The sequence below is a fragment of the Magallana gigas genome, chromosome 3 (assembly GCF_963853765.1).
Source record: "Magallana gigas chromosome 3, xbMagGiga1.1, whole genome shotgun sequence".
NCBI classification, from domain to species: domain Eukaryota; kingdom Metazoa; phylum Mollusca; class Bivalvia; order Ostreida; family Ostreidae; genus Magallana; species Magallana gigas.
This window is the reverse complement of record NC_088855.1, coordinates 31,476,302-31,502,403: the sequence shown is the minus strand read 5'-3', so window position 1 is coordinate 31,502,403 and position 26,102 is coordinate 31,476,302. Positions and strand designations below refer to the sequence as shown.

The following is a 26,102-nucleotide window of genomic DNA, read 5'->3' as shown; positions in this document are numbered from 1 at the left end:
TCCCAGTCCACTCAACTGAAATTTGTCCCAGAAATCAAACGGAATGGAATGAAAGATCGTCTGCTATCAACTGCACCGAAGAGAATGGATACATGTGTTTACCTAACAAAAATATCACAGAGCTCTTAGAGTTCTGTTATTTATATCCTTTTATATGGATACAGAAAGGTAAACACAGCTAGAATTATTAATTATCGATATTAAATATTTCTTCTGATAGAAAATTTATATTACAAGACTTGTTTTAAAGATGACATCAAATTCCACTAACAGAAATGAAAACCATTTGTATAGTGAAGTTCTAAATCATTGTTTAATTACTATCTATTTACTTACTTAATATATTATCTTATTCATTTATTAACTTTTTCCGCTAGTCAATGCTCAAATCTTAAAAGATGGATTTACGAAGTCTCTTGGTCAGTTTATTGAATATGTGTAGATTTATTAACTGTAATAATATAATATGATGCTCTATTACTTTTCAGACATTTGTTTATATTTGGTCAAAAGCAAGAGCTTTACAAGACTGAATTCATACAACTGCCGCCATTTCAAATATGGATGTCCTTCTTCTTCTTACATGTCCTCTAGAAGTTTTGAATGTAAGTTTAAAATACTTAAACAAAAGGAATAATAGAGTTAATTAAACTCGAATATCAATCTAGAATAACGTTAACGTTTACCCAAAGGACAAATCTATTCACCAGTAGGAATAAAAAAAAGCACAATTCGTATATCATAACTATATTTTGTTAGTGATATAATTTATTTTCAATTTACTATGTCTACATCCGTCTTTTTATGCTAGTGGTCTCTGAATAATTCTCTCAAAAGTTTACATCATAGCTTAGATTTTCTTTATTTTGAAAATTTTACAAGTAAAACTTCTCGGAGAGAAAAAGACGACGAAATAAGGATTGTTTCACAAATTTTGTACTCATTAGATGTCTTGATCGTCAAAGTTTTAATTCAATTTATTTTCAGTTCTCTTTGTTAATTTTTTTTCGATTTTATCCATTTTTATTGGTATTACAAAAAATAACTATGAGGAACTCTTAGCCTAATAACAGTTTTAAATCACTTATATTGTCTATTGGTATGCAAAAAAAAACAACAACAAAAAACCCCAAAACATAGATATTGATATCATTTTTAGCTCACCTGAACCGAAGGTTTAAGTAAGCTCTTCTGATCACCCGATGTCTGTCGTCTGTCTGTCTGTAAACATTTCAAATTTTTTACTCCAATGAGCCAATGGACTAAACACCAAACCGAGTACAAAGCATCTTCATCGTAAGGAGACTATGAATTGTTGATATAAAGAGCAAAGACCATATTTAGAATAATTATAATTTTGAAACAGTGAAAATGGGGTGTGGGTTTTAAAAATATATCTTCCAAATAACTAATGCACCATAAACGCTAATATTTACATAAAAGCTTGTAAATTGCTCATAAGAAGGGTTCAAAGTCTACCTTAGTTTAGATTCTTAATTGTTAAAGCCGTGACCCCGGACCAATACTTTGGCCCCAGGAGGGTTTTAAATTTTATCCAAAACAAATTCATCAGAACATCAAAGCTACAATTTGTGAGATTACTACGCAAGTATTGAAAGATAGTGTAGATTTTATATTGTTAAAACCGTGACCCCCGGACCAATACTGGGGCTTCAAAAGGGACTAAACGTTTAAGGAAGGAGTCTTTTCTGGTTTTCGACTTGTCAAACGTAAATTTGATTAATTGTTCATTAAATCAAGATGAAAGGAAATTAAAATAGTATATTTTTCTTTCTTTTTTACTATCATACAACTTGGCATAGAAAAATGTAATCAATGTTTAGAATGGAACAAGGACTATATTTTTGGCGTAATATTGGCGTAGGAAAATATCACATGTTGCGCAATTCAGAATTGCTGCAGATTATATATATATAATGAGTACGTTTAGCATTTTAAAAACAATAACAATAATGTTGGATTTTTTTTTTACTAATGTGAACTAATAATATGATACTTGGGTTTCAGAATATGTTTTTGAAATATGATTTGCCTATCAAATAACATTTTTATAAGCTTTTTAAAGCGCCCATTCTATACATTGATTTTTGTGAAAAAATCACTAAAATCAGTTTTTCTCTCTTATGAAACGGTCAATATATTAGCTTTTCTGTCAATTTATATCTTTATATAAAGTCTTCATAATACATGAAAATTAGAAATATTTTATTATTGGAAGCATAAAAAAATAATCAAAATTTCTTCAAAATTTAAGAAAATTAGAGGAAATGCGGGCTAAGCAATATCAATTTTAGTATAAATATTTATTCAAATTTAGTAGTATAAGCTGATAGACACTCTCATGGTCTATGATTTCATTGAAGATTTGAATCTTCAAATCTTAAACAAATGTCTACAGAACTATAAAGAGCTACACTTATTTTTATCACTCTTTATGTTGAGGAAAAAGGTAGTGACCTTGACCTGACCTTTGTCCGAAAACAAAAAGGTCAAATTTAATTAAACTGATAGAATCATTAAGTAATATGATCCGTTTGATTGTGTCAAAATTTCATGCATTTCTTATTATAAGAAGTATGTTTGATAATGAAAAGACTCCTTCCTTAACAAAGAAATTGATTTTAAAAATGTTTTAAAATCTTCCTCTTAAGATCTACAGCGACATAAATAGTTAAAACTGTGACCCCGGAACCAATGCTGGTGTCCCAGGAGGGGTTTGAAGTTCAGATATATAGAGAAAATGATTAAAAACAATATGTGAAATTATTATGCAAGCATTTGAAAATAATGTACTATTGGATTCTAAATTTTTAAAACCGTGACCACCGAACCCATACTGGGTCCCAAAAAGTTCAACATAATAATGTTTTATTAGTGTTTAGGAAAAATGTTTAAAAAAAAACTTCTTCTCAAAGAGTACAATGCTACGTTTAGTTATTTTGTCATATGTGTTACATGTAGCATCCCGATATCTTCATATCCTAATATGAAGGTCACAGCGACCTTCTTTTACTTAAAATCTTATAATTATGTATTTTTTTTTTATAGTTCATTTTACAATTTGTTATCTTTAATACGTTGAGGCTTTGGATAATAAGGTTGGTTAGTTGATGCAACTAAGATAGAGAACTTGGTAGAGTCCACTAATGCATTTTCCATATGCGATAATGATAACGTTAGAGCTCATAGCTCCGGTCCTAATTTTCGTTCAGCAACGAGAGACCTCTTGAATGAAAGCTCAACAAATTGTATATTTCCTGTTAAAATTTTGTGGTGTGAAGTCAGATTTGTTTCCCGGCTAAATGCGTCTTTATTGAAAAAAATCCAAGTAAAAGTAGGAAATTTTACTGTTTTTGGAAAGGGTGTACATCAACCAATTTCAATCCTTTCCTTAAACTAATAATTCAATTTTGACACTGCTTTTAAAATTGCAAATCCTTTTTCCTGACTTGTGTCAAGCATTATGATTTAAAATGTCTCGATAAATGTATATAGACTTTCAAGTATAGGAACTATTTTGCTGATAGGCACTACTTTGTTGTCCTACCGATTTTAAAAATAGTTAGAGGGATATACCCTATTGCTCGAAAGACCTGTTCTTAATTTGTTTTACAAAATGTCTATTGCAGTTCTATTGGAAAGTTTCCTTTTTATTGAGTTTTTCTCAACCAAAGTGCAAATAGTATTGAAGTAATTGATTTCTTAAAATGCCTGTGAGATCAGTCTATTATCAAAGTCAATTCTTTTACCTTCTTTCTTAAGAAGTAATTATCTACATTTTAACAATTGCTACAAAAGATCATTGTTTGACATTGAAAAAAACCAGCGTGTTAGCCTATAAGATTACTTTTGGAATTCTGATTTTTAGACTGGGTCACGTGACCCACGTCTATTAGTTTATTGTAAGCCAAAGCCTCAAACCGAAAGCCGCGTATACATGTAAAACACATAAATTGAATTTACGCGAAAGAAAAGAATGCAGAAAGTTCTTATGTATTTTTCTTCTGTATTTCAGTAAATATAATGTTAAAAATACGCATATATTAAATCTTCCTAAGCACTCTATGCATAATTCAATTATTTTTTTAAAAAATAAACAAATAGTTTTATTGGTTTAGATATCCTTGATCGGGTTCAATAGTTGGAGCGATTTTTGGAATTAGTTACGTCACCGAATGACCATTCAGTTGGTGGACGAGTTCATATACATTAAAGGGGATGAAATTGAATGATAAATCTTTCCGATCTCAGTAAATTCTGCTTCTTCTTTTTTTAAAAAGATGTGAATTCTATTTTATCATTCTGTCACCTAAATACTAACCGAACTTCATGTGCACATGAGCGTTGCATTTGAATGATGTATACACGGGTATCTAACATATTATAGATCATTTCTTCATTTTTTTCCCTCGATGGCTTGTGGAATTTTGAAATAGAAATTAAAATAACAATAAGTCTGAATTTACCTTCTCGTTCATTCACTCTTTGGTAAATTAAACTGATTTAAAATTTTGCAATAATACGTTTTAAGAAAAATCAATATTTTACTTACTTATAGAAACTTAGTTGATCCTTCTCATTTTGGTTAATATCTCACACCAATATTATACCTATTTGATAATGCATGGCTATTATTTTGTATATGATTTTTAATTTACTTTGTGGTAGTAAATAAAAATAATACATTAACGTATCTCAATTATGTGTATATGAAAATAAACTCCGCACTTTCGCCTTTGCCTTTTGTGATTGCATTCGGCAAATCTCGGTCGATTACATAGAATTTAATGCAGGCACCGTACTTGCCAAGGTTTTCCGATTAATCCAGGCTACTATTGGTACGCATGCGCTAGGCCATCGCGCTTTCTATGAATGTTTATTAATATTTGTATGTGTACATGTGACATATATGTTTACCAGTGCTAGCTATGCCTAATCATTATCTACTCCACACAAAATTTACTGTCCACCATAATGTGTACTTATGCACTTCCAGACTCCTGTCACTTACCAGCCGTCTGTTTACCGTGGACCAAACATAGTAACATTCTAATTTCATTATGCGACACTCCTTGCTCATGCATGGATCTATAGGGGGAGAGGGGGTCCGTCCCCCTGAAAAATTCAATATTAATAATTTCACGCAGTAAAAAGGTAGAGGGGGTCGGGACCCCCCTGGATGATTTAATTTTATTAATTTTATAAAAATAAAATTTCCAAAATATGCCTCGAAACCCTTAAACGATAGAGAACTCCGCAATTATGAAACATAGGGAATCACAGATTACAAAGCTCACCGAGACGAGGCATCACCTTAATGAGGCATATCCTTTATGAGACCACCTTTATCATATTATTGAAAACCATCCTTTATGATCTTGGATATTCATGGATTCTATTTTGACACAATATCGTATATCATCTGTTAAAAAAGTGTATGATAATCATATGTTCATACGTTAATAAATACAATAATATAAAATTAAAAATTGTATCTTATCATACTTACAATATATATCATATAATACCATAAAATACCGTACAAAAATTGTGAGACATGATATTGTAACGTTTATATGAGATTGTATTGTGTTATACAATATTGTATTTGATCAAATAATACAATATTATAAAACATAATACAATATAGTATTAAATGAAACAATATCATATTGCAATAATATATCATAACATTGAAACATATGTTATAATTTTGTATAATTTAGTATGACATTGTATTGTATGATACTGTATCATATCTGATAAATAATATGATATTGTATTATATGATACAATATAATTTGATACAACATTGTATCATATCAAATAATACAATATCATGGGATACAATAAAATATTATATAACACAATTGTAGTATACATATTGTATTTTACGATACAAAAATATATATATCAACATCATAAAATACAATTTTCTGTGATATGATAATTTATCATATAAACCAATATCATATTATACATTATCGTATGATACGATAATTTATAATATTACAATATCATATATACAATTGCATTTGATATAATTCTATATTACAGAAACCAATATCATATTATACAATACTGTATAATACAATATCATAGAATATACAATATTATATCATAGGATGCAATATTATATATTGCAATATCTTATGTAATAGTTTCATGTGATTAAATAATTAATTAATTATACAATATTGTATCATAATAAACCATTCTATACATAACAATATCATGATACAAGATCATATCATAAAATATTTAAAAAATGATACAATATTATATCGTATCATATAACGTTTTACAATATAACATATGGTATTATATTGTATCCTATTAAACAATAGTGTTTCATATCATACAATACTATATCATAGGAATCATGTTTTATCATTTAACAACAACTACATCAATCTATCAAGCAGGTTTGAGTGAGGTAGGAGATTTCTTTAGCATCCTTGATAATGGAGATCAGGCTCTGCATCTGCAGCAACCTCTGCGTTTCATTTATAATATAGTTAAATCAACTATGCAAGCTATCATCTATAAAACATGTGACCTGTTCCAAAAAACTAAATCTCATCAAGCATCATAAACCTATGGCTCTGATTCAGCATTCAAGCCTGTCACGTGCATCGGTATTATTAGACGCACCATCCATGCAAGTTTGATGAAGTTAGGACCAGTCATAACTGAGATATCATCATCAGAGGGCACCAGCAATTAAAACCTTTACCTTCTCAAGCATCCCAAACCTATGGCTCGGATTCAGCATCCATGCCAGTCAGGTGCATCTGTATCATAAGACACACCATACATTAAGATTAGGTGAAGTTAGCAAGTTAAATGAAGATAGGACAAGTAATAGCTTAGATACAGGACCTGCAACAAAAACTTTAACCAGCTCCGGACATCGACGCCGGGGGTATAGCATAAGTTCCCCTTGACTTCGTCTTGGTGAGCTAAAAAAGCGAAAGCGCGAAGATTCGAAGGCGAGAGTGCGAAGTTGCAAAGGCGAAGAAGCGAAAGTAGTATCACTTCTTCGCCTTCGCAACTTAGCACTTTCGTATTTGCATCTTCGCACTTCGCCGTCGCATCTTGTTTATTTTTCATATTGTTCATGAATTATACTTGCTTTGAGGATTTCCACTATTACAAACTGCTTGATATGCAAGTGCATAACCCAGAATTAATGATGAAACCAAAATTCTGGAAAGTTTACTCCACTGTTAGGCATTATAACCAAGCTGAAGTTAGTAGGCACTGACAGCAGCCATTACGCCAGTAGAGGTTAACGGCCAATAAGGAAATCGTCAAAGTACTGAGAGTACTCGTACAGAAAATAAATTTTACTTTATCGTCGGCATACTTTAGTAAGTTTAGTTAATATCAAGATAATTAATGCATCAATAGTTTGTATGAGTATGGTTACTTTGGATACAATAAAGATCGTGTGATCAAAATCAAGGGGGATATAAACCCCTAACATGGGTCCTAACCTCTTATCAACGCTTTTAGAAACGATCTTTTCTTATTATAATCGATCAGTGTTTATTATCTATTAAGATTTACTATAGTCAGGTTCTCTTCACACATTTGCTCTAAAAGAATAAAGTCTATTCATGATCACAAATACAACATTACAACAAATGTTTAGAATATTGATGTTCATGTATTACGTAGAAGAAAACAAAACTAACGCAAAATGATTTTTTTAAATCACTTTCCTCAAGAGATGTAAATAAGAAGAATTCATATTCCTACGTTACCTGCCCCCTTAGTCTTTTTCTATATAGATATATACATATATCATTCCAAGATTAACAATTCATTCACCAATGAATATTGCTTATATTATTACAACAATTATTCTTTCATGATTATTGTTTGTTAATTATCACACAATATCCTCATTGTGTATGAATTTTTTTTCTACGGTTTCTTTTTAATATTATTTTATATTTTTCCTCTGACATTTTTTTGAGAGCTTTATCTCAAAAACTATTCGGTCGATTTTGACTAAATTTACAGGACTGATAGAGCATACAATGTTCTTGCGATTATAAAATTTTCAGTCGATGACGTCACTTCCAGTTTGAGATTCTGAGGATTTTGTAAATTTTTCAGGACCATTTTGTCCACGTAATTCCTCCGAAATTGATAGCACTAGAAACATGAAAATTTCAGGGATAGTAGATGGATGTCTATAGATGATCCTTTGTATTTGACATCGTGGAAAATGCGCAAGGCACCGAAGCTCGAACGAGGTCAAAAATTAGCACTAAAACTTTTGGCAAAATTTTAACACGTTTTGTAAAATGTCTTTTAACATTTAAATAATTTGTTGAAACATGTGATGCAAAAGTTGTTTAGATTTACACGAGCTTTTATTTTTTTTTTAAAGGAAAAGGGGCTGGTTCCTTTGATTAGGGACCAGGAGGGCTATGAAGTATTTTTATTACAACTGTTTACTGAGAAATAATTTGCCACAGCTATAGAAGTAAAAATGTTTGTTGTAGAGTTGTTATCTATTCATTACCGTTCTTTAATCAAATCTTAGGTAATTAGCGGTTTGAAGGGGCCAGAAGTCCAAAACTTTGATTATTAATGTCTAGAAAAGGAGAAATATTTAGAAAAGCAATGTAGAACAAAAGTTATTAATAATAATGTTCTTAACAAAATGTTACCTTAAAACTTTTGGTTCATGGCCCCAGTAAGGAGTTTAAGGGTCGGCCCCTAAAGGACATTGGCAACGAAGTGCTCCGGATTTAAAAAATCCGCAACTGCATTTTCTCTTTTATACAATGAATTAGAGTTACCCCTCTTGAATTATTTTCCAACTAGGAGTAATCTCCCGTAATGTGAGCTCCTTTTGAATATTATGGTATAAAAGCAGTGTTTGCGAGGTAAACAAAATATGTCATGCATAAAGATGAAGCGATATTTATATATCGTTCAATGTCAACAAGCAGGTTACATGAGCCTCAGAAAAGAGGAGCAAATTCATATATGACCATTATTGTGAGAAAGATTTTAAATGACTTTCGTTTTCTTATTGACTATTGATAATTGTCATACAGACCACCGAGGAAGGGGAAAATAAAAACAAAGAGTAAACCAAACATTGATTAACTCCGATACTCTTTAACAAATGACAGTAGACTGAAAGTCTTTCATTCAGTTATTTTCATACCTATTGTTTTAATATTATAATACAATACACACATATATATATATATGCATGAAATATTATATACACATAAACTTTTCATAGCTTCTTTATTTTGTGGACAATGAGATTATTTCCAAATTAAACTGACTTCATTGCTAAGCTAGAATTATCAATGCCTCACATTTTAATTATTAATTTGTAAAAGAGACATTTCTGACAATAAATAATGGTGTGTTTCTTTTGCTCTCTTAGAGCACGCCTAAAGGTTAACTAGGAAGAAAAAAAAATATTAGAACCTTCTTCTTTCTTGATACCTCAAAGATAAGTATAAACAAGAGGCCCAATGGGCCACAACGCTCACCTGAGCAACATTGGCTTTATATGGGCGTTCAAAGGATATTGTGCCATGTGGCCCCTCAGTAGATTCACTTATTTTTGCATATACTTAATCTTTGACATATTTACCTTCATGGAATACCATTTTTACCGAAAATAAGATCATATGCAATATAAATAACTAAATTTTCAGTTGGTGTTCATGGTTAACTTCCAGTTCCCTTTATTTTAGCCCCCCCCTCCCTATCACTTTATAAAACGATTAAAATACATGAGAGCATAAAGATACATTTTCTCTCTCAACTACTTGTTACTTATTGTATTTTAAAAAATTCTATATGTGAAAGAAGAAAAGTGTAACAGATTGAATGCGCTCAATTCCTCAAATTAAAAACATTGAAAAAGTTAATTGGCCTTCTCCATTTAAGACGATTGTCATTTACCAGGCATGAATTCATTTCGTATGACGTTTCATATCTTTACTCACTTGATTGAAGAAAATATATTGAACTGAAAATGTTGTCACATATGTTAAAGAGCTATAATTCAAATTAATGTATTCGCAGGCATGTCGCTCTATTGTACCAAGGCCCATCCATTATTTTCATCTTTATTACAAAAAACTACAAATGTGTACAAACAAAGATGATTTTCCATTGCAATAATTTTTTAAGAACACCGATAATGCTTTTATCCTCATTATAATAAAGTGTCAGGCCTATGGAAACTGTTTAAAAGGCGTTGTTTTCATTTACTCGTGTTCGAAAAACTATCAAAAATTTGTGTCGATTTTATGCAATTCATCGTTGAAGAAGGGGCACCAGAAAGTAATTACAGCATGTCATCCTCTTAGCAAGACATTTCTATTGATCAACCAAAATTTCAGTGTTAATCGTTGAATCATAAGCAAGATACATAGCTTGGTTTGAGTCATGTTTTTGTTCACATGAGTTTATTACATTCAACTTAAGAATTTTAAACTTGGTATTTCCTATTCAGCATAGCTGCATTTAAAATATAAACAAACTAAAGGATGACCTCAGCTTTGTGTACAAACATATAGTAGCATTGTGCGCAAAGCTCTGTATCTTGCTTATAACTCGAAGCTTGACTCTCAGGTCATTAATATTATAGGAATTTGTAAACAATTAATTAAAACAAAAGAAAACTGCACTAAAACAAAGAGAAAACTCGATTTATTTTTCATCATATATATACTTTAGTTATATATTTCTAGCAGTGAGAATAATCTCCATTCAGATTGAAATTGCTGAACATCTTAATAGAACATGTTGCATTAATCAACTATTACGTAGATATAATACCGAATTACACGCACCACCATAATTTGACCCCCATGGTGGCCCCACCCTATCCCCTGAAATCATGGTTTGAAAAAACTAGAATGAATCAACACTACCTGAGGATGCTTCCACACAAGTTACAGCTTTTCTGGCCAATTGGTTTTTGAGAAGACATTTTTTTAAAGATTTTTCACTTTGTATTCCCATGTAAAATTCGACCCACCCATTGTGGCCGCACCCTACCCCCGGGATCATGGTTTGAACAAATTTGAATCTAATTACCTGAGAATGCTTCCAAACAAGTTACAGCTTTTCTTGCCTACTGGTTTTTGTTGAGAAGATGTTTCTCTATGTATTCCTATGTAAAAATTTCGACTACCCATTGTGGTCCCACCTTACCCCCGGGGATCGTGATTTGAAAAAAAAAATGAATCTACACTACCTGAAGATGCTCCCACAGTTCCAGCTTTTCTGGCTAACTGGTTTTTGAAAAGAAGATTTTAATGATTTTTCTCTATACATTTGTATCTAAACATTTGATCCCCCATTGGGGCCCCACCGTACCCCCGGGGATCATGGTTTGGACAAGCTTGAATCTACACTACTTGAGGATGCTTCCACACAAGTAACAGCTTTTTGGCCGATTAATTTTTGAGAAGAATATTTTTAAAGATATTTCTCTGTATATTTCACCTCAGGTGAGCTAACAATTATTTATGTCTCTGCTAGATGTACACGCACTTAGTATTTCCATCAGCAAAATTAATCTCCGTTTAGACTGAATAGACGAGAAAATACTTACAACTAGCCTAAAACACATTGCAGTAATCAACTATTACGCAAAAACCATACCGTATTACCATTAGAATTTGTATTTTAGTTGTTTAAGTACCGTACCTGTTAATGTATCTTATTTTTCGCAAGTAACAGTCAGCTGTCTTACTTTCCGATGTCTCTATTTGATTGGTACGTAAAAATTACAAAATACAGGTGATAGTTTCCTTTAAGTTTCAAATTGTAAATCATGAAAACGAAACGAAAATCAATACAAGCTAAAACCACCGTCAAAGGTGAAAATGTCAACACATTGGAATATTTAATCTCAATTTACTTCACAAAATCGGCATTAAAGCTGACATGAATTCATAAATACGCATTATTTCTCTTTTATCTCCGACTACCGCCATATTAGTTGTCGATTTCTATTGTTCTGTTCATCGCTACACACCCCCTATATAAGGCCGAGAACACTATTCCTCGATAATTGTAGACCGTTTTCCTGTGTATGTTATAACATCGTACATGCGCAAACACACTGTGGCAGATTGAGCAATGTCAATTATCGCATGGCTTTTATATACGGGTAGTTTTTTGTAGGAACGGATGGAAACGTTCTTACTTTCTTGGATTTACTGTCATTTAGCTACTGTGTTGGGTGTAGTGTCGCCGGGGTTTTCAAGAAGATGAAGACGTTATGCACCCTGTATGAACGACACACGTGTTCGATGTGCATCCGAAGTAAGGTAGCACAGTCTGTGCAAAATAATATGAATACCTTGGACATCCTTTCAAAGAATAAATATATTTAGTATTCAATTGATTGTTGTTTTCTTTATTCTTTATTACTACATTTTACTACAATGTGTAGTTCATGCATTTAGAAGTCCGTGCAACGTGAATGCCTCGATCGGAAAGAAACCGACCGTAACACTCTCAACCGGTATATATACCCCAGTGGCAGTAGAGGAGCGATCGAAAATAATATGGCGACCAAATATTTTTATGGATTCATGTCAGCTTTAATGTATCTTGCACGTTTCAAATATTCCTTTCGCACGCAAACTGTTCTACAACAACCAAATTCATCTTTGTCAGATTGACCATTTCTTATACGTTCAAAATGGCCGTTTCTTTGTTTCAAAGAGGGTTTGAGATATGGAATACCCATCGTTGGTGACCCACGTGTGATTCACATCGATTCTCTCCATCATCACCCGCGGGTTTGAGGAAACTTGTGGACTCAAAACCGTGGTTTGTGACGATGTGGAATACCGAACCCGAAGTTAAACTGATTGACCCTCATTCTCTCTGTCTTATTATCTTTTCCGTAAATTACTCAAATTTGAAACAAAATTAGCCTTTTATTTTTGCATTTATATTTTCCTTCAGAATAGCTCACTTGAGCTTTCAGCTCTGGTGAGCTAATAATTGTCAATGATCTTTATTATTTACTATGTGTGTGTACAGTGACAAAATCAAGGACGGTAACTCTTGAATAGGAAAGAGCAAATTGAGGTTGACACTTTTCTGAAAATATTGGCCCTATATTTCATTATCTTTAGGATATCGTGTAAAATCGATTTACAGTAATATGTATCATTTAATTTCACATCTCACACATCAAAATATTGCTCCTTTCAAATATTAATTATTGCGATTTGTTCCTTGAATTACATTGAAATCAATGTTGAAAGCGAAATTAATAATTTTTTATTTTTTTTAATAAGGATGGAAAGAGGGGTCTGTAGTGTCTGTTGTTGTCTATATAGACACATATAAATTCATTTAAGAATTTATGAAAAATTTTGTCCAGAAACCAGGAATGTTGCAAATGCCCTTATTCCCGAATACTTGTAAAACAAAATATGTTTATTTATACAAGACTTTTCATTTGATATCAAGAAAAAGGGGCTGGCCCCTCAAATTGGGAGGGGGGTCGAAAGGGCTCTAAAGTCTTTTGACAATAACTCTTTGCTGAGCAAGTACAGTTAAACTTCGGTATCTCGAACTTGGCGGTAAAAACTGAGTATCCGAGGGTTCGAGATATCGAAGATGATGAAAGTTGGTGGTTTATGTCTCTAGACATGCAAATGCACATATTTTTTCTTTACATGTATACACACATGTATATAGTCATTTATGTTATCGTAATTCATAATGTATAATAAAACACTTAAAGATTTAATGTGTTTTATTTCATTTGTAAAATAGATATATACATGTAAACTATATAAACTTGAAGTGTTCTTAAATTATCTTGAAAAGAAATACTTTTTAAAAGAAGACTTGTGTTAGTCTTTGTCAGCAATTCTTATAACCGGATATACATTACTCTAGGTATATTAATAAACTGATTACGGTAAACAAAACAAAAACGGAAAACGAAAGTCAACATTACTTCTGCCTTCTCGACTTCTGTTATAGCCTTGAATTTTGTTTTAATGGAAAGCACCATTGCCAGATCATCTAACTGTCTCCCGGGATTAAGACTGGGTCGTTAGATTGTTTATCGGAGATGATGGGTACCGAGAATTGAGTCTCTAGTGTGGATTCATATAACTCAAGAAGTATTTAATTAATTAATTTCTTGACTTTTTTTCACTTTGATGTGTTTACAATATAATCATCCCAAGTTATGTTTAATTATCGTGTCATCTGATGTCACTATGTGAGCATCGTCGATAACCTGGCTTGCGTAATTATGAAGAAAGGGTTTCAACAGCTTGGGGTTGTCAAGGCGTTAAAATCATTGGTGACTTCAGTAATAGCACGTGCTATACTAACGGATCTGTTCAATAGACGGGAAAATCGGCGTAAAAGGGAGACACTGCACTAAAGGTGTGAAATTTCTGAGGAGGTTAATTGACTTGACTTCGAGATAACGCATGTCTTTTAGTGACTGGGGCCGTAAGTTTACTTCGAGATGAGCGAGGTATTCGAGATTTCCGTGTTCGACATACCGGGTTTTTTATACTCATTTATATAGTAAAACTGGCCGGGGCCACAGATATACCTCGAGATATCCGTGGTATTCCAGATATCGGTGCTCGACATACGAAGTTTAACTGTATTTGTTTATAATTATAGAAACAAACATATTCATTGTACAGCTGTACATCTATATAATTCCATAGAAAAATCATGTGTTAATAATTACGTAATTAGGGGTTTTAAGGGGCCAGAAGTCCAAAACTTTGATGATTAATACCCGAAAAATTGGAAATACTTTCAAAAGCAATGTATAACAAAAGTAGTTTATAATAATGTTCTTAACATTTGATGCATAATTTTTTTTTGTTGGTGGTCCCGGTAAGAAGTTTAGGGGTCTGCCCCTAAAACACAGTTGTTATGATAAATCTAGAACGGTTAACAATTCTTGAACACTTGTTGAACAAAATATATGAATATTTGCGAGAACTTTTATTTGATATCAAGAAAAAGGGACTGGCCCCTTAAATTAGGGGCCAGAAGGGCTACAAGGTATTTTATTAAAAACTAAACATCCTAAACTTTGTGCTGGTATGCATAAAGCAATTAAAAGGAACTTTTTAAGTTTAATTTAAAACTGAAATCCGTCTCAAAATCAGAGAATGCATTACAGAGATATTGCAGTTTAAAATGGCTTTTTCTTGAAATTTTGATTCCGCATTCTTGGTACAGAAAATAGTGTTATGTTTAAAGTGAAATTAACTCGTACCTAACATATTTTGATGATTGGTAAATCGTACTTAAACATATTCGATTCGGATTTTATTGGGTAAGTCGTTCTTGAATCGATAAGGGTTTGTTTTTAAATTCTTACCAAGAATCATTCAGATTTTGTTAACTCGTACTAAAAATTATTCGATTTCTTTTCTTTTTGTTTTAATAACTCATGTTTATTGGTTTAAGAACTTTGCTTCTTAGAGAAGGTTCTAGCTTTACTTTCGACATTAAGGAAATATTTCTAACGTCAGGCTGTTAACTTATTGATATACAAATGTTCACTAGTTCAATAATTCTGCAAATGAAGAGCGACGGTCTAAACGCTTGCAACATCAACTCCTAGACTCGTTGAATATCGTATATAAAAGTGCGGAGTTTTCATAAATCGAGTTGTGGTTTTTCCGTGGATCACAATATTTATTAAATCAAATAATTCATATTATCTAGCTAAATGAATACAATTAATTTGATTGTCCCGCTAACTTGTAGTTTTCTTATTTTCTCTCTTGGAGCTTTATTTTTACATAAAATACTGTTGTGCCAATTTTCTAGAACTGTCCCGACCGGGATTCAGTGAAAATTTCATAAAAAATATCAGACATAAAACTGAATCTTTATATATAGGATCTCTCATCATTTGCAATGGTATATGATTTTTATCCAACGAGTTGTGTGTTTTCTATCCCCGAGCCTTGGCTCGGGGATAGAAAACACACAACGAGGTTTTCTGTAAAAGTTATAATCGTGAGCCGCACAACACATTTACTGCAAGACGTCAACAACTTTACGCATTTAAAAAAGTTCCTTGAACATTTAACAAAGAAACGTTAACATTTCCTTTTCGAACATATCAATTCATGAAAAAAATTAATAAAGTGACATTAAATGCCGTTTAATGTACAACTCCACACTTTTCAACTAAAATTAATTAATTTTGTACTTTTTCAAGGTCTACTAAGGACTCTTTGAATGTCAAGGACATCAATTTTATGATCAGAGAGCATAGTTAAAAAATCAGCGACAATATATGGGTTTGGGTATCAGATAATTATAATGGAAGGAGTTCATTTTGAGTAATACTATATTAAAGCCATTGGATGAGAGCGTTTTGAGTCTGTGTATCAAACAATGGGCAGAATCTCTTTTAATTTTCTTATTCATTAGAATAGCAAATTGGTCGAATTTATGGAAGTTGGAACATTTTTAAAGTATGGGAAGGTTGGTAACTAGACATTTTATGTTAAAATGAGAGTTATTTGGTTTAGTTTTAAGGCAGAACCTTCTAATACTATTTTACAAGGCTGATATGTCCAAAATTATGTTTTAAAAACTTGAGATATCCACAATTAATTTGATAGAATTATGAAAGGAGTTCAAAAAACAGAAACAGAAAAACAAAAAAAAGTCTTTCAGACAGTCCTGGGGTTTTGCTAATTTATAAACGGTATTAACCTTTACACATGTATAACCGGGGCCAGTTTCACAAAGATTTCCTAAGATGTTTCCTATGACAGAACTTAAAATATGCCTAAGTTATAACTTAGGAAGTTCCTAAGATTTGTCATAGCTGTTTCACATAACTTTCTTAGCGTAACGCAGTTGACTAAATCTTATCTAAAGATACATTGTAAGCCGCTTTTAAATCATTTTGTTATTCCTTTTAAATCATTTTGTTATTCCTAACTTATATCGATCATGTAAATTCTTTTCAATATGGCATGGGTGTAAACTTTCTAAGTAAACGTAAAAACACATTCCCTTATTCACATAGAAACAAATTAGAAAAAAAAGTTAAAACGTGTAAAAAAGAGTGCAAATAGTGTAGTGCGTATGTGCATGTCCTGATAGTTTGTATAATATTTTACCTTCACGTGCATACACGAGTAGATAAAAATAACGTAATAAAACCGTATATTCTTTGAAAATGGTACTTATTGAATTTGAGAGATCGCAGTATATTTCTTGTTTTTGCTACATGTACATATAATTCTTGACTTTTATTCTTTCTAAACGACCGAGAGCATATGTTTGTCTAGTTGGTCCATTGTAAAAAGTCCGTGTTAATATATACAGATATGCTTAATTCTAAATTACAAATACCCGTTGAGATATCCAAATATTATGACTTTACTCTATACAATATTCACATGCAGTGACAAGTAGGATTTAGAATGGAAAGATGTGGAACTTTTAAACTAAGTTTAATGTAACGCGTGTTTTCATGTAATGGTTGATATAAGAATAGGGTTTTTTTAAACAAAAGGAAACATTGCAAATAAATGTATCTTGGCTGATAGAGGAAGCGAGGAAAAAAGGAAACAATTTCTTAATGAAACAGAATTCCCAGGGATGATTTAGCATCGACATACCTAAACCCCTTGTCTGTCACTCCTACCCCTCCCAACAAAAAACTGAAATAAACAACTCCTCACCCCTGGCAAAGAAAACACGTAAAATTTCTTTCGTAAAAGAAAAGCTTATTTGGTGGAGGGATAGGACAAATCATCCAGTCATTCTGTAATTGAGTTTTATTTAGTATTTATTCCTATTCTTATCAAACTACTTAAGATATAAGTGATTCTCGGGCATGACTAATTTCATTATCATCAATGCACTAGCTACAATGTAAAAAAAAAATACCCGATACCCATCTGTGCATGCGACCAGATAATCTTAAAATAATGTTAAAATTAAAAGTCTACACAAAAGAAATTAATTGAAGAAATATATATTTATTTTGATAATTCTTAAGTTTTCAGTTTAGAAGTGAAGTGAACAAAACCTAATGATTCGTTTTTTCTTGTAATTTGTTCAACTTTAATGTGCATGTAATTCATTTAATTATAAAATAAATAGTCGCCATGTTAAGTTTGTTCCACAGACATCGATTTACCTGTCTTTAAGTTAAGACATAACTTAGGAATTTCATAAGATAAGACTGGAATAGTGAAACAGATAAGTAATGAACTTAGGAAAAAGTTCTTTCCTAAGATATAACTTAGTCCTAAGTATGCTTTGTGAAACGGGCCACCGGTCTTTTATTTCTGGCGATGATACATTATTTTTATTGGCATGAAACAAAGTACCCGTGAATAAAAAAAATATATGTACAAGGGCCGTTAAAAAATAACGTCGAAACTGACATACTATTTATATTTTCAGATTTCACAAAATCATATTTCTTAAAAACTACAACAATGATAAGCTTTCTTTATAAAGTTTAATAAATCAAAAATAAATTTAGTCCCTGTGGAATACATCAGTTTACTCTCTAATAAGATTTTTAAAACAATGATTTTTTTTTAATATTTCAAATTTTCCTTCTATTTTTAGATCAATTATTTTTTTTCAATTTACTTACTTAGTACCCATCATTAAGTTTTTAATTTCAAGATTTTTTTAATTTCTGTTTTTCATTTTGTTTTTGTAGAACAATGCGTTAAATGAATGGTTAGTTTTTTTTTTTTTCATGTTTTTTTTTTCATGTTTTAAAGTTTGACTTAAAAGTCAAATTATTAAGCATCAAAATATTGAAAAAGAGGGTTAATAGATACATGCTTTATTAAGTAGATTTAATGCTGCAATAAGATAAAATTACGATATGAAGTGGACTATTTTGAGATTAGCAACAATGGCATTTGGTGTAGAAACCCATCTTCTCCATGGAGAAGGCTTACATAGGCATTGCCTGCTGCATAATCCATTTATGTAAATTAATGTATATTTGCATAATAAAATATGTTCAAATCAAATCAAACCCATCTTCAAATATTTTTTTAACGAAAGGATATGTATATGTGCATACAGGTACACTTGTATTTTGCTCCATGTTTTTATTTAGGCCTTTGATATATAGAATTCTTTTAACATAAAAATAATTCAAAAAGAGTATAAAATCAGTAATGGTATTGGTCCTTTCTTACAGACCCGAGCTGTGTATCTATTGGAAACGGATGTTTTTTAGCGGAACCAAGTTGTAAAAGGTAGGACGTTTTAGCTGTAACGTATTTTATGTTTTAAGGTGGAATAACAGACCTAGAAAAATCACTTATATTTACAGTAAATTTTTTGGTTATGAAAGATATAATGATAAATAAACTTTTCATATGTCAAATAAGCGAACAATTTGCAGTTTGGGGATAAAAATTGATTATCTAAAAAAAATAATTCATTGAGTAACAACAGAAAGCCCCTGTGGGACTTGAACTCGGGATGTACGGATCACAAGACAGAGCCCTTATCCACTCGGCTATGGAATAAGTTACATGTTTCCATTAAAAGAATTCTTTTAATGAAACGAAATATCGTTCCGACCAGAGGTAAGCCATTTTGTGACGATGTGTTATTCCACCTTAAATGCTTTGGAACTGACTTCTTATGCTGTTTATATTTTTATAATGAAATTTTTTTAATCATAAAGAAAAAAGTATTTATATTTAAGCAATTCAATTTTTCTTATAGATTAGAATTTTGAATTTTTTAATTTTTAGAAATTTTATATAATAAACAAGATTTAACAATACTTCCACTCAGAATTGTCTTTGAGTTGTTAAATTCGAATAGGTTTTTATATAAGTTAAGACTGTTTTGGGTTCACAAAAAAACCTACGAAATGAAATGACATCGACGTTAAATTTTAAAAAATATGCTCCGACAATGGTAGATTTGAGGCAAAAGAATCTGCAACTAAATTGTTCAGAATGTTTTTCTCAAAAAAATCTTTGGCAGCAATTTCATCACAAATATTATGTGTACTTTGATCAAGATTGTGTTTGTTTGGTTTTTAGCTCTCCTGAGCTTAAAGCTCTAGTGATCTTTTCTTAACTTTTGCCTTGCGTACGTCTGTCTGTCCGTCCGTATGTTTGTATTCTTTTTACACTTTCGACTTCTTTTCCAGAATAACCAGGCCAATTTTAACTAAACTTGGTTTAAAGCATTTTTTGATGAAGGGTATTTAAGTTTGTTGAAATTAAGGGTCAAGATTTATTTCAAGGGGATATAATTTAGAACTATTAAATATTTGTTGGAATTTTTTAAAATCTTCTATTCAAAACCTAGTGTAGATTCAAGTTTGTTCGATTCATGATCCTCGTGGTTAACGTTGGGCCACAATAAGGGGTGATTTTTTTATATTAGGTATAAATACGGAATTTTAAATAAATTCTCTTCTCAAAAACCATTGGGGAAAAAGGACTGAAATATGTTTGAAAGCGTCCTCAAGTAGTGTAAATTCAAATGTTGATATCATGATCCACGGGGGATATAGTGGGCCACAAAGGGGGATGCATTTAACATTGAAAAATCTGAAAGTCTTATTTGCAAGAACTCTAATGCTATAATTTATGATATTACTTATATGCAATCATCCTGAGAAGTTCTTAAGTTAGTTTATATTCCATGTTGTTAAAACCATGATCCCCCCCAAAATATTTGGAATCTGGAGAGGTTAAATGATCAGGATAAAAATATTAGTAAATTCTGTTTAAAAAAAGAGATCCCTTCCAGGAATGAAATGCTACAATTTGTAAAATTATAATTTATTAAAGCATTATTTTATAATTTTTCATTCTTAATTGTGAACGAATCACTTAAATAATAAAAGGCGTTCGGTGTTTAGTATGGATAAACGGAATTTTGTTTAAAATCTATTTAAAGAAAACTTACTTATGAAATTGTTCAAATATTTTATATTTGAATAGATAAAGTTGATTTGATCAAAGTTGTGGCTATTAAATTGTTGCTCAGGTGAACGATGTTTGAGAGTCATTCATGGAGTTATTAGAAAGATACAGAGCTCACAATTCTTTGTCATGTAAACAAGGCTCGTGCCCTGTATTTGTTTACATAGGTTCAATTTACCCGTTAAATCATTTTAATCATAGATATACAGTTCCTAACGTTTAACACATACATTTTTGGTCAAGAACTGGAATTTTCACTTCAAAATTCAAAATGCTAACAAACGCCATGTTTACATAGCAAAGAATTGTAAGCTCTGTAATTCGCATATAACTCAACGAATGACACTCAAATTTTGATTGACTATTAGAAATGCCTTACTGAAGCATTGTAATCATTAACATTGGAAAAATAATTTTTGACCAAAATCGTGACCATGCCCTTTAATATGGAGGGTAATCGTGTTCAAAAATCCAGACATGTTAACTTATAAATCCGAATATGTAATCGTGTTGGTGTGTGAGTCTGAGTATGAATATGGGTAATTCTGATCGTGTAACCTATAAAACTCAGGGATAAACACTTTAGAGTTGACCCCGCAGGCCTTCGATCTAATTTTTCCAACAGATGCCTGCTGTAAAAAGCTGTTTGTTATTTACATGTAACCTGCCACTATAATACAAACTTTCCATCTGTAGTCTCCGTTTTCTGAAATACCGGTATCACCGCTGACATGTTACAAATCAACAAATGTAAAGTCTACAAGTTTGTCGAATTTTGACATGACCATATATGGAAACAGTGACGTCACCGATAGAAAAAAAGCTAGCTGCAGGTAAAGGCATGCCGTAATCGCCGGAATAGGGACGGAATAAATATAAAAAAAAATATAAGGTATAATCATATCATCTCTGGATAACAACTTTTCTTCGAAAGTATTACTTTTTGGAAAGTTATAAATAAGAAAAACAAAGAATTTAAAGACATTGGTTTTGAGATTTTGAATTATATGAGACATGACACCCCCTTAAAAAATAAATAAATAAAAATTCCAAAGATAAGGTCAACTGTCATGAAATTAAAATGTGTATAAATTATTTTTAAAAAATTTTCATTTTGCATTGTCGGCAATGTATAGGGAAAAAAGCCTATCAAGCTTGTGAAAATTGGTATTTTTTTTTAAATTTCAATCAATTATTTCGGGATATGAGCATGATGTCCTGAATGTCGGTTCAATACAGACTCACTTTGTGAAATTGGTTGATAAAAAATTTCCGGAGAGCTATTATAATACAGCTTTACAGCCACTTGTGAACATGTACTGTTTACCATAAAGCAACTACTTAATTTTATAAAATTATCGCCTATACAGTATATATTTTAGAATAGTTTATGATTTAAACTCTACCAGTTCATATACGATTAAATTCATATGACCCACCACGTTCCTTACTTTCAGAAATCTTTTTTTTATAACAGTTCTATACTCTGTCCCGAGTTTTTGCTTCCGCCACTTTTTGTTGATTTTAAATAAAAATACACATAACTGTGAAAGAAGTACAGTTGAAATCGATGAAATGGAAAATATCTAAGATATCTTCATTGACAAATTATCCCTTTTCACTCATAAAAGTTTACAGGAACGATAACAAATTTCTTACGGAGATTTATAATCATATGGGAAATGTTTACACCTTTTCTCCATTCGGAAGTATTCAGGACACCTCGCGCAATTTTCCAAGGTTATCACCCGGGCTTATTAATGGCTGATGCAATGCAAAATCCACGTAGACTTTCTGTTTTGGGATGTGTATTGAAACCTGAGGCGGTAGAGGGGCGTTTCAAAACAGATAATCTGAACATTTTTCATATAAGTGGATGAACGTAGTTTGAGCTCAAAGGTATTTATGATAATCGAAATATCAAGCGAAAAGTGATGGAAGCAAAAACTCGGGACAGAGTATAGATTGTTTTATCATTTATTTTTCATTTGCACAACAAAATCATTTTGATATTTTAAAAAAGTATGAATACATGTATAGTTACATACATTTTACTGCAAAAAATTACCAAATCTTTGCAGGTCGTTTATTCTAACTACTTCAGAGTTCAGAAAAATAACAAGAGAAAGGCTGTCAGTGTGACAGCAAACCGGGTTTTCTTTTGTGTGAACAGAATTCATAATCCATTTGTCAATCCTGAATTGATAAATACTAACCATCCAAAGAAATGGGGTACTCTATATGCAATGTTTTTGCCAAAAAAATGACTCAAAAGTTCAACAGCTGATATTTTTTTTTCATAAATTATCAGAAATAAAAATCCTAGCAATTAGCATACCTTTGATATATTTATAATTGATATGCAAAAGAACAATTTCCTATCTCGAAAATCGACGAGGAGTTATCGGTACAATACGGGTACCTTTTTGGCAGACACTCGCCCGCCCGCCAATTTCACTATTTCAATAATCAAAAAATCCGGATAAAAATTCTCTCGAAAAATTCTTAGAATTCAGAAGCAATGGAGCTACATGGGACCTCACGGCGGTCTCCGAACCTCATGCCGCTCAAAATATATTTAACCCCGTAGGAAATTTCTTGATCCGTCTCATTTCTAGAAAAGAGTACGCATTAACTTATTAATATATTCCATTTTAAATTACATGTCAAATTATTTTAGAGAAATACGATATTAGGCATTTCTTTTTAACCCTTATCGTAAATTAGCGCATTCGTCACATCGGCGACGATTTTTATATGCATGACCCTCTTCCTGTTTGGTCCAGTTTCAATCATACCTCAAAAGTTTTTCTAAAGATAATACCGGTATTTTCGATAGAAAAAAGTGTCGTTCATTAAAAGCTTAATGCAACAGTTAAGCTGAATATTATGTGCCGGCGATTACGGCATGCCGTTTCCCCGCAGCAAGGCAGCTGCCATATAAGGTCATGTCAAAATTCGACAAACTTGTAGACTTTACATTTGTCAATTTGTATTATGTCAGATGTGCTATTGCCGAGCCTGAAGATACAAATGCAGAAACTACGGATTGAAAGTGTGCAAAGTTGAAGGTTTACTTAACTGAAGAAAGCAATAAAGTTGCAAATTGTGCATCATGCGAAAGAACTGAGTCAAATCTAACATGTGTTTATGCCTGAGTTTTATAGGTTACATGATCAGAATTACACATATTCATACTCAGACTCACACACCAACACGATTACATATTTGGATTTACAAGTTTACATGTCTGGATTTTTGAACACGATTACCCTCCATACTTTAAAGAACCAAAAGTACCAAAATGACATATCTAGGATACATATAAACTATATATTTTTAACAGTACAACAACATCTTATCTTCAAGATAGTACAGAAAATAGTCAAATAGAGAACACTGCGTTTGACAACAATAATGATAGTTTTACAAAGGACCCAAAAGAAAAGAATAAGGACGATGATACTGTCTACAACGAAATCATTTGGATCTTCCTTGTTACACTTATAGTGGGTTCTAGTCCTATCTGGATTTTATGCATGATACGAGCCTACTATAAAAAGGGTAAGACGGTTAACAGTTTGTCGTTTTTAAATAATACTGCTTAAAAATGAATTCTGATGTTAACAACCATGATGATTACAAGTAATGACATTGTAATGCTGGTAATGTATACAAAAATCGTTGCATTTAAAATGAGTTCTTTATATGCATTAAAGTCATTGATGTTTACAAGACTTAATTCAACACGGTTCACTACTTTAGATTAAAGTAAACAGTTACCAAGTCAATTACATTTGGCATACATATGAATAAAACTTTGCTTACGTAACTTTAGAATATCGAAACTGTCCAAAACATCGTGATGCAGATAGCCATGAGGAAGAACTTGACTCATTCATTCAGGTTCCGGAGAATCAGCATGATAGAATGGAATGGCAGAACGAAGGTAAACCTAAATGGGTTTGATTGTATTAATATAAATCTATTCTAAACAAAGGACTATGTGCGGTATGGTCAAATATCTGCCCCCGATTTAAACCAATTTTTAAATAGTATCGTATGAAAATCAAATCTTCATGAATCATTGTACAGAGGATGCCTCTCACTTTAATCTTGATATTAGTCATCATTGTTCATTCGCTGTTTATCTATGACGTCACCTAAATGACCTAATTCTCGCAAATTTTCAAACAAATGAATATATTCTCAATTTTGCTTTATATTTTGAATTCGGCAGTATAGAGCCGAGGTCTGCTCAAGTACGATTTTAACATATGTTTTTCTTCAGATAGTTATAAACATTATACTAAAAAATGGTACTTGAGCAAGCCTACGCTCGATGTTTCCCAGTCGAAAAACCATCGGAAAACACCCATATTTTGCTACAAAACATCAATTTATCAAATTAAGGTAATCCCCATGACGTCATTTCTACATTATGACGTCACTGTGGTGATGGTTTATAAAACTTTGATTGGGGCAAAAAATGTATAAAACCGCACATAGTTCTTTTGTTCCACAACTGATGGAAAATTTATTAATATAACACATCAATTTTCCATCATAATTATCGAACATATATTTTTTTAGATTTCTTGGAAACATATCTTTCAATTAAAACAACCTACCTAAAGCAGAATGTGTCATAGGGTGAACGTTTTAGTTATGCGTTTCTATTACTAAAATGCATAGAAGTATTTAACGTTTGCAGGAACAGTATTTTATTCCAATAAATTCATATCATTTGACATGAGATGAAATAGGATGAAATTTAGCAAATATCAAACTAGCATTTCTAAGCTCTATACGTTCAGTATCATGCTAAATCAACATTGTTGACAGCGAATATTTTGAAAGAAATAATCTTAATATATTCTGCTAATTTTATTTTCAAGTTTTTCCTTAAATTGTTTTTATTTTTTTTTCTTTCCTTTTGTTTTTGATGTGTGTAGGGGTGGGATGGAGTGGGGGTACAAGACCTTATTACCATCAATACCACAATCAATCTATTTTTTCATTTTCTCATACTTTATTTAGTGGATAATTCGAGGGAGAAAGTAGATGATCACGAACATTCAAAAATTAAACAAGGAAATGGTA

General features: G+C 31.6%; 1 protein-coding gene across 2 annotated transcripts in view; it reads left to right on the top strand.

Annotated features, from left to right (window-relative positions):
* The first annotated feature begins 492 nt into the window (after nucleotides 1-492).
* LOC117684213 (uncharacterized) overlaps nucleotides 493-26,102 on the top strand; it is a 45,497-nt gene continuing 19,887 nt past the window's right edge. For both annotated transcript variants that reach the window (XR_010712033.1, XM_066079330.1), the window contains exons 1-5: nucleotides 493-605; nucleotides 19,244-19,301; nucleotides 24,346-24,563; nucleotides 24,838-24,948; nucleotides 26,040-26,099. Coding sequence is in view for 1 of the 2 variants with exons in the window: in XM_066079330.1 (XP_065935402.1) it covers nucleotides 584-605; nucleotides 19,244-19,301; nucleotides 24,346-24,563; nucleotides 24,838-24,948; nucleotides 26,040-26,099 (469 nt within the window). In the remaining variant the exon portion in view is untranslated. The remainder of the gene's footprint in view (nucleotides 606-19,243; nucleotides 19,302-24,345; nucleotides 24,564-24,837; nucleotides 24,949-26,039; nucleotides 26,100-26,102) is intronic.